General features: G+C 35.6%; 1 protein-coding gene across 1 annotated transcript in view; it reads right to left on the reverse strand.

Moving 5' to 3' along the window:
• LOC134793162 (ras-related protein Rap-2b) overlaps nucleotides 1-14,959 on the reverse strand; it is a 53,764-nt gene that overhangs the window by 8,397 nt on the left and 30,408 nt on the right. Inside the window, exon 2 of the mRNA XM_063764749.1 lies at nucleotides 7,161-7,593. Within this exon, the coding sequence (XP_063620819.1) occupies nucleotides 7,161-7,593 (433 nt within the window). The remainder of the gene's footprint in view (nucleotides 1-7,160; nucleotides 7,594-14,959) is intronic.

Below are 14,959 nucleotides of genomic sequence, written 5' to 3' on the forward strand. Positions count from 1 at the left end.
CTACCCCTACCCCTACCCCTACCCCTACCCCTACCCCTGCCCCTGCCCCTGCCCCTGCCCCTGCCCCTACCCCTACCCCTACCCCTACCCCTACCCCTACCCCTACCCCTACCCCTATCCCTACCCCAACCCCTACCCCTACCCCTACCCCTACCCCTACCCCTACCCCTACCTCTACCTCTACCTCTACCTCTACCTCTACCTCTACCTCTACCTCTACCTCTACCTCTACCTCTACCTCTACCTCTACCTCTACCTCCACCTCTACCTAGAGGTAGACCTCTACCTCTACCTCTACCTCTACCTCTACCTCTGCCCTCTACCTCTACCTCTACCTCTACCTCTATTTATATTTCCACCACCACAAGAATGCATAGATTGTCGAATAGTGCGTTCTGACTTTTTGACTATTTTAAGGTTAGGCTACAGGGCAAACCCTTAACCCGATCGTCTTTGTTTTAGGCTCAAATTGTAGCTGACTAAATTGTCCAGAGCCGTTTTTCTCAAATTTTTGATATCATTCTTCGTTTCCAAATTATCGAGCACCAAAATCAAAAATTCGGAAAAAAGTGAATTTTATTTTCACTATTTCGACCATAACTTTTTTCGTTTTTGACTTTCTCGAATAATTATTTTTGCACCTTACAGCTCTCGTGATTATGCGTCTTTTGAGCCTATTTTTTAATATCATATCTTTACAACTTTTCCGAGATATAAGGGGATCGCACTTTTTCGTGAAATCGGACCCTATACTGGAGCGAACGAAAAGACATTTCCAATGTCAAAATGCATTTAAGCGCATATCATTGTCACAGAACACAAATGCAACCGTCACAGTGACAGCTGACATAGTTGCATGTCGGTCGTGTCCGAGACGTGCCCGCGCTCACACAGGAAATTCCATTCCGCCCATACTGCCAACAAATTGCAACTGGACCCAAACACACTTCCATATTTCCGCTAGCTAAAATACTTTGGACGCTAAAAGGATTGACCTGAAACAGGCTTTCTACTGTTTGCATAAAATTGGGGTGCATGGAGCATTGAAAATTTCATAACAAAATTCGCTTTGGCATTCTCTATCAACAACATACGAGTATGTTAAAGCGACAACATACTCATTGCAAAGAGTCTGGCCTATGAATAATAGTTATTTGTACAACAAGAGATCAAAGTTTGATATTTCTTCGAGTGCTTATTTTGAGTCCCGTGCAAGCGAAAGATTCTATAATAATCTAATTTAGAATCTTGAGCGTAGTAAGGGATTCAAAAGCGCACGAGATGTAAATAACTTTGATATCGTGTAGTACACAAAGTTTTTCACCCTAAGCAGTGAGAACATACCTAGAGGGACAGAGATAATAGAACCCAAGTATATCGAACTTGTATTAGACCCCGCATGTTGAAATGACATTTGACTATAAAGGTCACTTGAATGTCATTTTGTTTCACTCAGTGAGCAAAATCGAATTTTGCTCACTGACTAAGACACACTCAGTGAGCAAAATGCGATTTTGCTCACTGAGTGAGACAAAATGACTCAGTGAGCAAAATCGCATTTTGCTCTCTGTTTTTAAGAAGCAAAGTACCCTTGTTCGAGCTGCTGAGGTGAAAAATAAATTTAAGTATTCTATTTGTTAGTCGCATCTCACAAGCACTCAGCAAACAACGTCATACTATGAATATTTTTTTTATTTTGTAATAAAGAGATATTTTTATTTTTTTAACAACAACTGGTAGTAAAATCAGTAGGGCTAATATGGTCGGCTCTTTATCATTTGTCACCATGCCTGTCACGTTCTAACAAGTAAGTGCGATAGTGACGCATGGCATAACAGGTGATAAAAATGCGACCATGATACCGCTACTGTAATCGCACTGACTGCTAATGGTGCTAAGCTAAATTAATACTTTGACCATGTGACCTGTCTACTTGAATTTTCGAACACTTATATTTTTTTAGGTTACTAGTTTAGGTAAAATTAAGTAGATGCTTAATTTTATTTTGAAAATTATAATTAAGTAAGACATCGTATTTTGACTGGCAATACCTTACTTTCTATCTAAATTAAGACCCTATTTTTCGTCAATTTGAGGGTAAAATGTAAACACAAAACTTAAACAGTACGCCAATCCATCAATTTCACCTGCTACGATGGCTGTCTAATTTTGCAGCAGTTGCCAGTTGTTGTTGTTGCCAGTTGTTGAGTTTTAGCCACAACAACAACAAAAGTACTTCAATAAAGGCGGGAAAGAGAAATAAAATAAAAATTGATTTTTCACAAGCGATTGTAGCGTAGGTACTACAGGATTTGTATTCTACCCTGCTAAGCCAAAGAGCGCTATCTCAAAAGAAAATTCATTGCTAACTTATACTTTAGTTTCTATGACTGAGAATTCCATTTTCAAAATAATTTATTTTTGAGATAGCGCTTTTCGGCTTAGGAGGGCAGTATTAGTGTAGTGTAGAGGGTTAAGATAATTTTTGTAACATTATAGAAGCGTTAAACCATTTAAAATTTAAAACAAGCATAATAGACTACGGTAGGGTTATTATTAAAGTAAATTTTCCCTATCCAGAGGGATAGAGTAGGTACCCGAGAAATTGAAATAACTGACTTCAATTTTTTCTTCTATTACTTTATTACCACTTATACTCGTATACCTATAGTAACTGAGGCACGCTGCTTTTTTGTTTGATACAATAGCATTACTTTAATTTGATTTCCCTGGTGCGTCATTTCTTCATTTTAAGAACACTGCCCGAAAACATCGTTTATCTGTAGCGAAATTTAACTCGGCCTATAATTAATTTAAATTCTATGTTCTATTTCACTTACGTTAACAATTGTTTAAATACAAAAACGCACTATCGCATCATGTCAATATCAAAACCATAACAGATTTTGAATACAGAACACTGCTACGGCAATCACATTTCGGTTTTTAAAATACTACTTAGATTTCATAAATAAATATATTATTAATAATCATCTAAATGCATCACGCTTGCACCAGAGTGTAACTAAATGCGAGCGAGAGGCGCCGAGACTAATATCAAATCAATAAATTTAATGACACGTCACTTGCTTCTACTCCTTCTGATTAGAACTGTTCAACGATAAATATGGAAAATTCATGAAAAATATAGGTCCGCTTTCAGAAAAAAGTGCACCATTTACATTTTTTTTAAACTAGTGACTTTTGGGTTATTTCGACTCAGAATCACGACGACTATTGATTGCAACAAAGAAAAATATGTCCCCAGTTTTTTATACAAATTTCGCGTGTCAGTTTTGTGACCGGCCATATAAAATGTATGTGAAAATGCATCACAAAACTGTTTTTTTTTTACATTTGTTTTCTTTTTTAAAACAATAGTCCTCGTGATAGTCGTGATTTTGAGTAGAAATGACCCAAAAGTTGGTAATATTTCGAAAAAAAATAAATGCTACCATTTTAACTGAAAATGCTCTGGTACCTAACTAATAAAGTTTAAAAATCTATTTCATTTTTTTTTTTTATATTAGGGGACATCTTACACAGATCAACCTAGCCCCAAACTAAGCAAAGCTTGTACTATGGGTGCTAAGCGACGATATACATACTTATATAGATAAATACATACTTATATACATAGAAAACACCCATGACTCAGGAACAAATAATAGTGTTCATCACACAAATAAATGCCCTTACTTGGATTCGAACCCAGGACCATCGGCTTCGCAGGCAGGGTCACTATCCACTAGGCCAGAACGGTCGTCAAATTTAAACATCCTTAAATATTTAAGAAAGTAAAAATATGAAAATAACTATGCACTGATACCAAACGAAATGTATAATACATAGCTAAATTATGTACAGTCACCTGCAATAATATGTTACACAACGAAGGCCGCAAAAATGTAAGTGACACGCTCTTATGGCTCTACAAATAAGATGGTGTCAGATATTATTGCGGCCGTCGTGTAAAATATTACTGCAGATGACTGTACCATGGACAGCATGGAATAAAAAATACTAATACTAAATTCATATCAATACAAGTTCCTCTGAATATAGGAAAATTTTAACGATTGTGCATAGGCGCCTTTCAATATATTCTAGGCGTGTTGTGCTGCTTATTCTTAAAAAGAGAATAACTACTACATGTCCAAAATATATTGAAAGGCGCCTTTTCAGTTACGTGCGGCACGTAGTGGGCCTACGTGTGCACTGAAATACTGATTTGGTCCTTGCCCTTTTTCCCGCAATTGGTATTTATGACTAATTTCATATGGTCACTTTGGGTAATATCGGATTAAATTATACCTACAGCAAACCCAATACCTTTACTCTAATTGTTTGCATTAGTCTAGTTTAAAAGAAATGAAATGAAAATGCTTTATTGCCACAAAAAAGTACAAAATATAAACTAAACTAACTTAAACTAACTACCTATTTTAATAATATTAAGTATAAGTTATAATTATATATAAATAATGTGGCAAACGGTTTTGGCGTCAGCATGTTGCTGAAAATGCCCGCCAACATGGGTGACACTTCGGCGCTGTTTTTCAGCCAGAACTAGATCCAGAACCAGAATAAATCAGTTTTAAATAATAGGTACCTACAGTGTATTGATATGAGCGATTAAACCTATGTGCACAGCTTACAACGCTGAGCTGATTTAATTTATATGTTGATGTAACACCACCTACATGCTTAAATACGGTAACTAAACTTTACAGATTCCTTCTTCAGATTAATTTACTACGCTATTATGTACCAGTATATTGAAGCATTGTAGAATTAATTAATCAATTACGGGAAGAATTTAATGGTATGCTCTGTACCGACAATGTAAACACTAATATTGGCGCGCCGAGCGCTCCAAAAATGATTGACTTGGATCGATGTTTGTTAGCTCATACTAGTATGTGACTAGACGCCGGGGCCTCAGGGATCTGGAGACACGACGTGACGTTGGACTAAACTTGTTTGTTCTTGGTACCACTTTGTTGCCCAACTAATCCCGCTTGTTACCTAGATAGTCGCTCGTCGTAGTTTGATACCTAACTATTTACTGAATTATTTGCGAGGAACATTGTTAACATTTAAGCTCAACAAGTAGACTCAAAAGGGTACGCACCTGTTTTTCATTCACATACTTAAAGGTAGGTACGAGTATACTCGTACTACTTATACGTTTCCAGGTCCCGAAACTGGTAGTTTCAGGTTTTTCAAATTTAATTTAATTTTTCTGTCACATCCTTATTTAGCATAATAAATATATTAGGAATGTGGAACCGTTTCTCGAAAACTTGAAAATATGTACGTACATACATATAAAGTATAAGGTAATAAAATAAAATATTAAAACATGCAACGTTATTTTCTATTAACGTAGGTATTATTTAAAAAAAACCTATAAATGAGATGCAATATAATCTATAGCATTTTATTTTTATTTTTACCTAGTCACATTAAATAAATAATATTACGCTTATTTTTTTCACTTTGTTAAGAAGTCTAATCTTCGAAAGTAATACATTTACTCACAAATTTACTTTAAGGGACTGTATTTATTCTACTGTAAATATCTAGTCCTCGTGGCGAAGAGACACGTGTCTTATCCGATCACAATAACAAATTGCTTTCGAGAAAGCAAATAACACGTTTCTGAACGTGCTCAATAAAGTATGTTTTGTTTTTAATTACACACTACACGTTTAATTTTTGTTGAAATGTTTTATTTTGGGTGGTTAAAATATTTTGTTGTGAACGTAATGTGCTTTATTTGACCGCCACATTTTATTTTATGGTAAATTAATATTTATGCCACAAAATATTTTATTACATTTTAAATAAATAATTACTCGTATTGTACTCGTAGCGGAAGGTGCTGGGGGTGGGATACGGCGTTGCGTGAACAAGAGATTTCCTTTGGCAGGATTGGTACGAAAACGATACCAAACTTGCCTAGTAGCTTAAATCATCATTTAAGCTACTAGGCAAGTTTGGTATCGTTTTCGTATAAATCGGGGATGCCGAATCGGGGATTCCGAATTCATTTATGATATCATAATGACACCATTCCGAAGTAAAAACACATAAAATATGAAAAAAAAATACTTTTTTTTAATTCCTCTTCACGCCTAAACCGCTAAACCAATTTAGTTAAAATTTGGTACAGAGATAGTTTCAGTCCCAGGAAATAACATAGCATACTTTTAATCTCAAAAATCATCCCTTAAGGGTCTGAAAAGGGAGGTGGAAATTAGTATAGGGATCCAATAACCGCTGAACCGATTTAGATAAAATTTGGTATAAAGATATTTTGAGTCCCGGGGAAGAACATAGGATACTTTTTATTCAAAACAAATATCTCAAAAGTGAAAAGGAAGGTGTAAGATTGTATGGGAAATCAATAACGGCTGAACCGATTTAGATGAAATCAATTTAGTTGAAAATGGTACTAAACTTGATATAGAACCTATACTTAAAAAATATTAACCTCAGACGTCACCGATCCTTAAAACCCCCCACCCCCCACCTGCATCAAAAATCTGGGTGGCTCCACTTCTTAAATACATCATTCGTATCATTATTTTAGGAACACAAAGATTGATTCTACCAAAGGAAATCTCTTATTCAGTGAACGCCGTATTTGACCTTTTTATGGCTTGAGCACACTCCACTATCGTTGATCCACTACAATACTACTTAATTACCATAATATGGTAATTAAGTAGTATTGTATTTGTTCTTAATTAAGAAATTCCTAATTTTTCCTCCATACTCATACTCATACTCATTTAATTATAATTCTCTTTATTCAATTAGGGTCTTAGGTTAGGGTTTTACAATGTGAGTATAAAAGTAAAATATAAAAACACTTACAAAACATAACAAAAATATATAAACACATTATAAAAAACCTAACCTAGGGTGCCGCCGGCAGCGGGGCAGGGTCCAAGCTATTTATAATATTATTACATATTACACGTCACAATTTTATTTACATAAGATAGATTACTACAGTTTATGGTACAGTACATAAAAATGCACAAGGAGATTTTGGATGGATTAGTTAAAACCAGCATCGTTGAGTTTTAATTATGATCTAATAATTTCAATTACCTACTGTGTATAATAATTATAAGTATGAAAGTTACCTGTCTTGCTCCTGTTTCCGCCAGGTCTACCTTGTTCCCCACCACCACTATTGGCACGGCCGTGCTGGCTTTCGTCTCATGAATCTGATCTCGTAACGTCCGCACCTCTGCGAAGCTGTCAGGATCCGTGATATCGTATACTAGAATGAAGGCATCCGCCGATTGCATAGACAAAGCCCTCATGGCAGGAAATTCATAAGCTCCTGATGTGTCTAAAATATCCAATGTCAATCTAACTCCAGCGACATTGAAGTCTCCATGGTGCATTTCCTCGATCGTTCGTTTGTACTTAGGAGAAAACGTGTTGTAGAGGAATTGTGTTATCAGCGACGATTTGCCAACTTTGGCGGCCCCTAGCACGACAATTTTATGGCGCACTGCATTGTTGGTGAGGTTGGCGCTACTGGCGACAGTCTCTTCTGTTCGCTCGGTCCTGTAACAAAAGAAGCTGCGATTAGTTATGTTTAAAATGTTATGTTTTGAATTGTTTGTGACAATTTCACTTTTTTTTTAGTTCTATCTGTTTTTAAATATCATTACAGGAAAAATATGGTTTTCTAATTTCAAAGTCATCGAAAAAAGCAACAATCTCCGGTCTAGACAATTTTTATATTCAATACAGTTGTCAAGTGAAGTTATTACGTAATAAATTCACAAATTTGGTGTATAGGCCACGTTTCTAAAGCGAATGATTATCATGCAAATCGGTCATGCGTAGTTAACTGGAAATATGGCGACGTCCTTCGATAAAACTCTGCTAAAAGGGCGACTAATGTATTCGTGCGATAGATAAACAATGAGGGTACCCGGTTCCTTATCAACAGGCGGGTTGCGAATTAGCTAATTGTCTAACATTATGCTGCTAAAGCTATGTTTGTATTCCTAATGCTAAAATTACACGAGCGTAATGAAGACATGAATTTGCAGTTTAGCTAATTATTGCAAATATCGAAACGTTACACGTAATGATGAAGGTGTAATTATAATGAATATATCGAAAGTTTACCACTCTGTATTACAAAAAATAAAATAATAATAAATATACATTATTCTAAATCGAGGATTTACTTTGACGGGGACGCTATAGATAACATCCATTTATCGCAGTTTTTGTATTGCGAGCAATACAGCATCAATAGAAATGAAATAAATAAATTATATAATACCTTCTTTTCATTAAAATTTTCCTTTCATCCCAATCACTGCACTGTCATCCGTAATGACATTACGAAAAGGTAGTCATACTTGCTGATAGTTTTTGGCCCGCATAATAACGTAGATGGAACGCCAGAGAGCTAACGTTCCCCTTAAATATTAAAAACGGTTTAAGAGGCTACCGCAAGAATTAGCGGGATTTCTCGGTTATCCTGGAGTTACAGTTACAACTTGTTTGGTTTCAATTTCCTTGTTTAATTACTCTTTGCCGACTTTTTACCGCCATCGAATTGAATAATAGCTAAATTAGCTATAGGTATTTGTCTATTTTGTTAGTCGGAGATGCGATTGGATTAGGTTCTGTAGTTTTCTTTTAACGTGCATTATTTAGCTTAGGTTAGTCATTTTGTAGTGCATTTATTCCAACACCAAACCGGTCAACATTATCTGGATAGGTAGGTACTGTTCCGATTCAAAAATATTATGTTAGAATACAGTTCTTCTGATTTTACTAATCAAACACATTTAATGTATATTACCTACGCGCTACTGGGATCGTGATGATAAATTCTAGGTTTTTTTATTACCATTAAAACAAGAATATAAGATAAAAATGGGTCCCTGTTGAGTATTGGCGTTTCAATGATATTACTATTATTTTCATGATCAGTCAGGAAGTAAGTAGGTACTTACCTGTAAAAGAATCGATAATAATTATATTTTTCCGAAATCGGTATGAATTTTACATAACAAAGGCTCGAAGTTCGCAGGATTTCAGGGGAATCGGGACGATTGTACGACCATTCATCAATCATATAGCGCTTTGTGCTACAAAATGGCGGGTTTTATCTGTTCAACGCTTCGCGCGTCTGAAATTAAAATGGTTGCATTGTGTCGTTTTCAATTGGAGGATAAACCTTGGACAGTTTTCCAGGCAGCTATTCACAGTGTGCTAAATTCTAAAAGCCAAGAGAACTAACAGTTTTGAATGATTCACGGTTAGTTTCAAAATGATAGTGTCAACTTTGACACCCACCCGCTATCATCAGTTACCCGTGAACAATATGCATACTGTAACAGTGTCGCAATATCGGGAGCCCGAAAATAATAAAAAAGATAATCACGGTTCATATCCCGGTCGATATAAGCCAAGAGAACTGTTCATCGGTCGAGCATGTTGGGATCCAAGCTGTGGCCATTACTGCCATTAGACAGGAACTGTATTACCTCTGCGATGTTAGGACAATAGAACAATCAACTAGGTTAATTGAAACGTTTGTGCCAACAGTAATCACTGCGGGCGTTGCATGCTTAAAAGCTTCAAATTTGCATAAACGCCACAATTTCCATCTTCACAGCTCGTTGGTTCTATTATGGTCCAATGGCAATAAATTGTTATCAAACAAGTAGTATTGTGGAAAAATCTTAAATCAATCAGCTACACTAATGAATGATACATTGCATCTCAGTCATTTACAAAATTACAAAATGTAACTATATGAAGATAAAAACGATCTTAACCAAAACTATTTATGTTCTTAAGTATTTTTTTAAAGGTAACCATATCTATATACCCGATTGGAAGACGGACTTTTTATTTGTTTTAAGTACTCGTGCAGAATTGTTTTAAGAGATTAGTTAAGAAGCTTATAATTAATATGGGAAGAACGAAAAAGAAGTAATAGGGGCAGGAAATAGCTTACTTATAAGCTTTATTCCGATCGTTTTGCGAAACGTGACGTACGCTTTTGTGAAATAAAAGGCGAGACATACCCACTAACTTTCACATTTACTTTAGTAATGGCATAAAACGATGTTTTATCTGGATTCGGATAGCACAGAAAAGCGTTTGTTCAAAGATTAATTTATAAAATATTAAGTGAGTATTTCACCAACTTTTAGAATGGCATTTAAAACAAAAACGCTCAGAAAATATCTGCGTTCTTATTGTCAATTATCCATAAACACTTATGAAAATGTAGTGTTATATAGATGCAAAATCATATTATTACGATAAAAGCCCATGTCAAAAAAATACAAGCATGTAGGTATATAATTATATTTTCTAAAAATAGTCGTAAAACTAGGTAGTACCTACTACTATCTAGTTCTACGACTATTTTTTAGTCTTCTACGTACTTCTATACTCTACTAAATTCCAGTATTTTTCACAAGGCATGAGTCAGTGAGCTGCATATTGATCGGTATATTTGCAGACTGATAAGCCCGGTGACATGTGCGGCCGGGATGCGATACGCGAGTATTTGCGTTTATCAACACTGGATTACGGTTGCACAATAAAACATGACTGTGATATTTCTTTGGTACTGCGATTTAATGAAATAAAACAACTGGAACGAATTAAATAAATCTTACCTATATAAATTTTGTTAAGGAAATTGTGATAAAATGAGTTCATGAAGCACATTTTTGTTGACTCATATACGCGTCTACAGTATTAAGTACCTACATATTTGGGTTATGTAGAGTTATATATTTAATTCGGTTGATTTATTTGCTTTTGCTTTTTCTCACAGGTTGATATGGACAATTGCAGGCACATACGAGTAAGTTGAGCTATGTTACTTTAAGTTTAAAGTACCTACATGGTAATAGTTGGTGTTGCAGACTGTTTCATATAGGTAACATAATTCTTCATTAAGAAGTAATAATAATATAAATATTTATTTATAGAAAAACTGCAATGAATAAAAAAATGTATTCTACAATTAGTTTTTAGGGTTCCGTACCCAAACCCTATTACTAAGATTCCGATGTCCGTCCGTCCGTCCGTCCGTCTGTCACCAGGCTGTATCTCACGAACCGTGATAGCTAGACAGTTGAAATTTTCACAGATGATGTATTTTCTATTGCCGCTATAACAACAAATACTAAAAAGTACGGAACCCTCGGTGGGCGAGTCCGACTCCCACTTGTCCGGTTTTTTTCTTACATGATAAAACTGTTAAGTAAAGACTGTAGGTGTAGGTAATAACCTAATATTAAAATCATCGTAGAATATTCCATTAAAAATACTTCACATTAGCACACATTAAATACCCAAAGTGACATTAAAGCAAATTATATTCTCCCGTAAATAAAACAGTAAGAAAAATCCCATAAACTTAACGTATAATAATTTACGCTTCGAACGATACCTATACATTTTATTACTTCAACAGAGCTCCATCTTCAATTAGGATTATTTGGGGTTGTGTCACACTGGGTAAACATACGGATGGGAAATTTGCAACGTCTCGAAGCTAATTAAGTATCTCACGATACACATTCTCTCTTTATGTATTCAGACCGTTCGTTAAGTCACTGACAAACTTTTTGACTTCGTTATTCTCTTACCCGAATCATTTTAATTAAATTTTGCTTCTCCTAAATACCTATCTTATCGAACGTTTTTATTTGACTAATGGCATTACTTTGTTGTTTACATTAAACAAAGTGACCATTTAAACTGAATTTCATTATTTAAACAGCCTTGATAAGACTGCAATTAATCTGAAAATCTTTTCAAAAGAAAATAAAAATAGAACAAATATAAAACAAGCGCGAACGTACTACCCCACTAATTACAGTAGCGCTTTGTCAAGAGCTTTTCTTTTGAGAAATGGTGTTTCTCTATTAGTTAGAGTAACACAATATGGTCGGAGGGAGCGAAGCATATTCGTGTGTGAGCCCCGAAAAGGCTCACAATAACCTCTTTATGAGCGTCGCTTTATCTGCCAGCGGGCGGCATCATATTAATTTTATTGACCTATTGTACGAGTAATCGGCGTATATACCCAAGGTGTATTTTATATTTCCAAAGCTATGATTCTAGTACTTATGCTTCAAGCAGTTTACAATGTGATAAATGTCGATAATCAACAAGATTTTATTAGGTCGACCTGTATGTAACTAACTATGTAATGGAATCTAAGGTAACTAATTTAACCATCTTCCAAGGATCATAGCGTCATGAAAATTGGCAGCTGTATGTAGTTCTGATGACAATACAATAATATGGTACTGTCGAACTGATCTGATGATGGAGACAGGAGGTGGCCATAGGAACTCTCGACCTGTATGTAACTAACTGTAATGGAATCTAAGGTAACTAATTTAACCATCTTCCGAGGATCGTAGCGTCATGAAAATTGGCAGCTGTATGTAGTTCTGATGACAATACAATAATATGGTACTGTCGAACTGATCTGATGAGGGAGACAGGAGGTGGCCATAGGAACTCTGTGATTAAACAACGCAACCTAATTGTGTTAGGGGTTTTTAGAATTGTCTCGATGAGTATTAGTTGTCTGTCGTAAGAAAAGTACAGTCGGCGATAAAAGCAAAGAAAATAATTTTGCTCCACCATTCTAAACGTCGATCATTGTACCCAACTGAAGTCGTTAAAGTGGGTCAAAATCAATTTGTAAGTTGTGATTGTTAATTATAAGTTACAACCGAAGGGAAAATTTTAATTCATAATTTTCCTGTCGAGTTTCTCTTGAATAATTTTGATAAATATTTGATTTGTTTAGAAAGGTACCTAAGCCTTTGTTGATCAGTTTTAAAATCTTTTATGGTAAAATCGCCACAAAATGAGGCCATTTGTCAACCCGTTCACGCCAGGACGCACACTGGTACCAATTAATCTTGTAAACCGTTATTACTTTATTTCCCTTTATGTCTCATGTGTTGAATTTTATGTCAGCTGAAAGGTCAACATTAAACTCGGGTGTACCAAAATGTATGTCCACAAATATATTTAACAAGGGGACATCTTACACAGCGTGATTTACTATGAAGTTTGTTTTTGATTTTTTTTTTATAGCTATGATTTGCTAACTAGTGGCCTGCTTGACAATAATAAGTAATAAAAAGTGTATAACCTGCGCGCTGAGGCATGTACTACCTACATATATACCCCCTTATTCATAAAACTTTACGGGCCTGATTTAGTTAAATTATGTTTTATCCCTTTCTTACAAATACATATATCAAAATGACAGAAAAGGACAAAGGTTTGTAGCGCGTTTATGGATAAGGGGGTAAATCTTTATAACCATTCGCTACAATACCTCATCATGCAGTCATGAGATGTTACTTGTTACAAACAAACTCCGACTTGTCGGCGCCGATTCATTTTCCTCAACTGCATGGGAGCGGCTTTTCCTTCAGGCCCCCCTCTATCACAATAGGCGATGACAGCACATTTATTTCCCAAAAACTAGTGTAATTTCCTTTGCCATTAGTCTGATATCATAAGTTACTAGCTGCACATTGTTATTTTCATGTAAGCTCCGACGTTAGCTTATTCATACTAGCTGTTTTTGTTGTGGGTTGATCGCATAGCTATTATTTTCATTGCCTATGTTTACTTGTATTTTTTTGTTATTACGTGATTGATTCCTGTAACCCGTGACTGGATAAATTAAGCAGTCATTTAGGCCAAGAATTGGACGCTTGCATGTGCCCCTGTATTCTTTGTGCTTTGACGACTCTTCAAAAAGCTGTTAAGTTCTTTCTCCTGAAAGCCTTGGCATTGTACCAAGGATTACTCGATGCACTATTTTGTGTTTCTTAAAAAAAGTAGTGATTGTATTCTTGCATCTTTTGTTCCTTCAAAATGTTTTACTTAAGGCTAGTTCGGACTATTTACTTAGTAATTTAGTCTAGTGGCTAGTATTTGTGACTTTGCATGCCTAAAGGGTCTGCGCTGCACATGGAGCATAGACCCTGTAGGTACATACATCTGACAGATGCATACAACTCATATTTTTTTAAATACTCTCGCAACCTACAAGTATAGACATTTTCGCTTTCACAAAGTATACAAGTCTAATACTTCATTAGCTATGTATCCAGAACATTTAATAAAGTGACTATTAATTAACGTGGTTATAAACGGCAGAATTAGAAGCCGCGCTCAAGTCGTTAATTGATGATATTATTGAATATGTATCTCGAGACTAAAGTAAAAATGGCTAACGTTTTGAGTGCCACTAACACGCTTCAAGAAAATTTGTTGCCAGTTACCTAAAAAAATGCGAAGTGAAAAGATGCAAGATAAAAGGCGTCCGCTAGTTGGCGCGGTCGCACGAAGCGGGTGAGCGAGCTAACGAAAAATAATACATATGAGTATACATCGGTAACCCGTGGCATTTAGGTAGCACTTAAATGATTAGTTTAATTAATTCCTTTTTTTAGTGGTTTCTTTTTCTCGACTCGTATAGGAAGAACATTGTCACATCACTAGTCTGTTAGAAACTGTCAAGTGCCACGAGTTACCGATGTGTGCTCATCACTAATCTTTTAAGTGCTACCTAAATGCCACGAGTTACCGATATGTACATATGAGCAACCGCTAACTGGCGCGGTCGCTTGCGTCGGACTTAACTACAATGACACACGCGCGCCCGCTCCGTGAACCCGCGCCAGATAACGGATTACTTAAATAGGTCTGTCAAATTTTACTTGGCAATTACTATCTTAGTGCCTCCAATACTAAATCCATCGCGCATATTTTGTGCGGAGGTTCTTTAATAATATTCATTACTTACAATTAGTTAGGTACCTATGTACATACTGGGTTTGCTTATTAAGATCAATAAGTACTTCATCGTTTCTATCAGTAATTAATGTTATAT

Source organism: Cydia splendana, chromosome 8 (assembly GCF_910591565.1).
Source record: "Cydia splendana chromosome 8, ilCydSple1.2, whole genome shotgun sequence".
NCBI lineage: Eukaryota > Metazoa > Arthropoda > Insecta > Lepidoptera > Tortricidae > Cydia > Cydia splendana.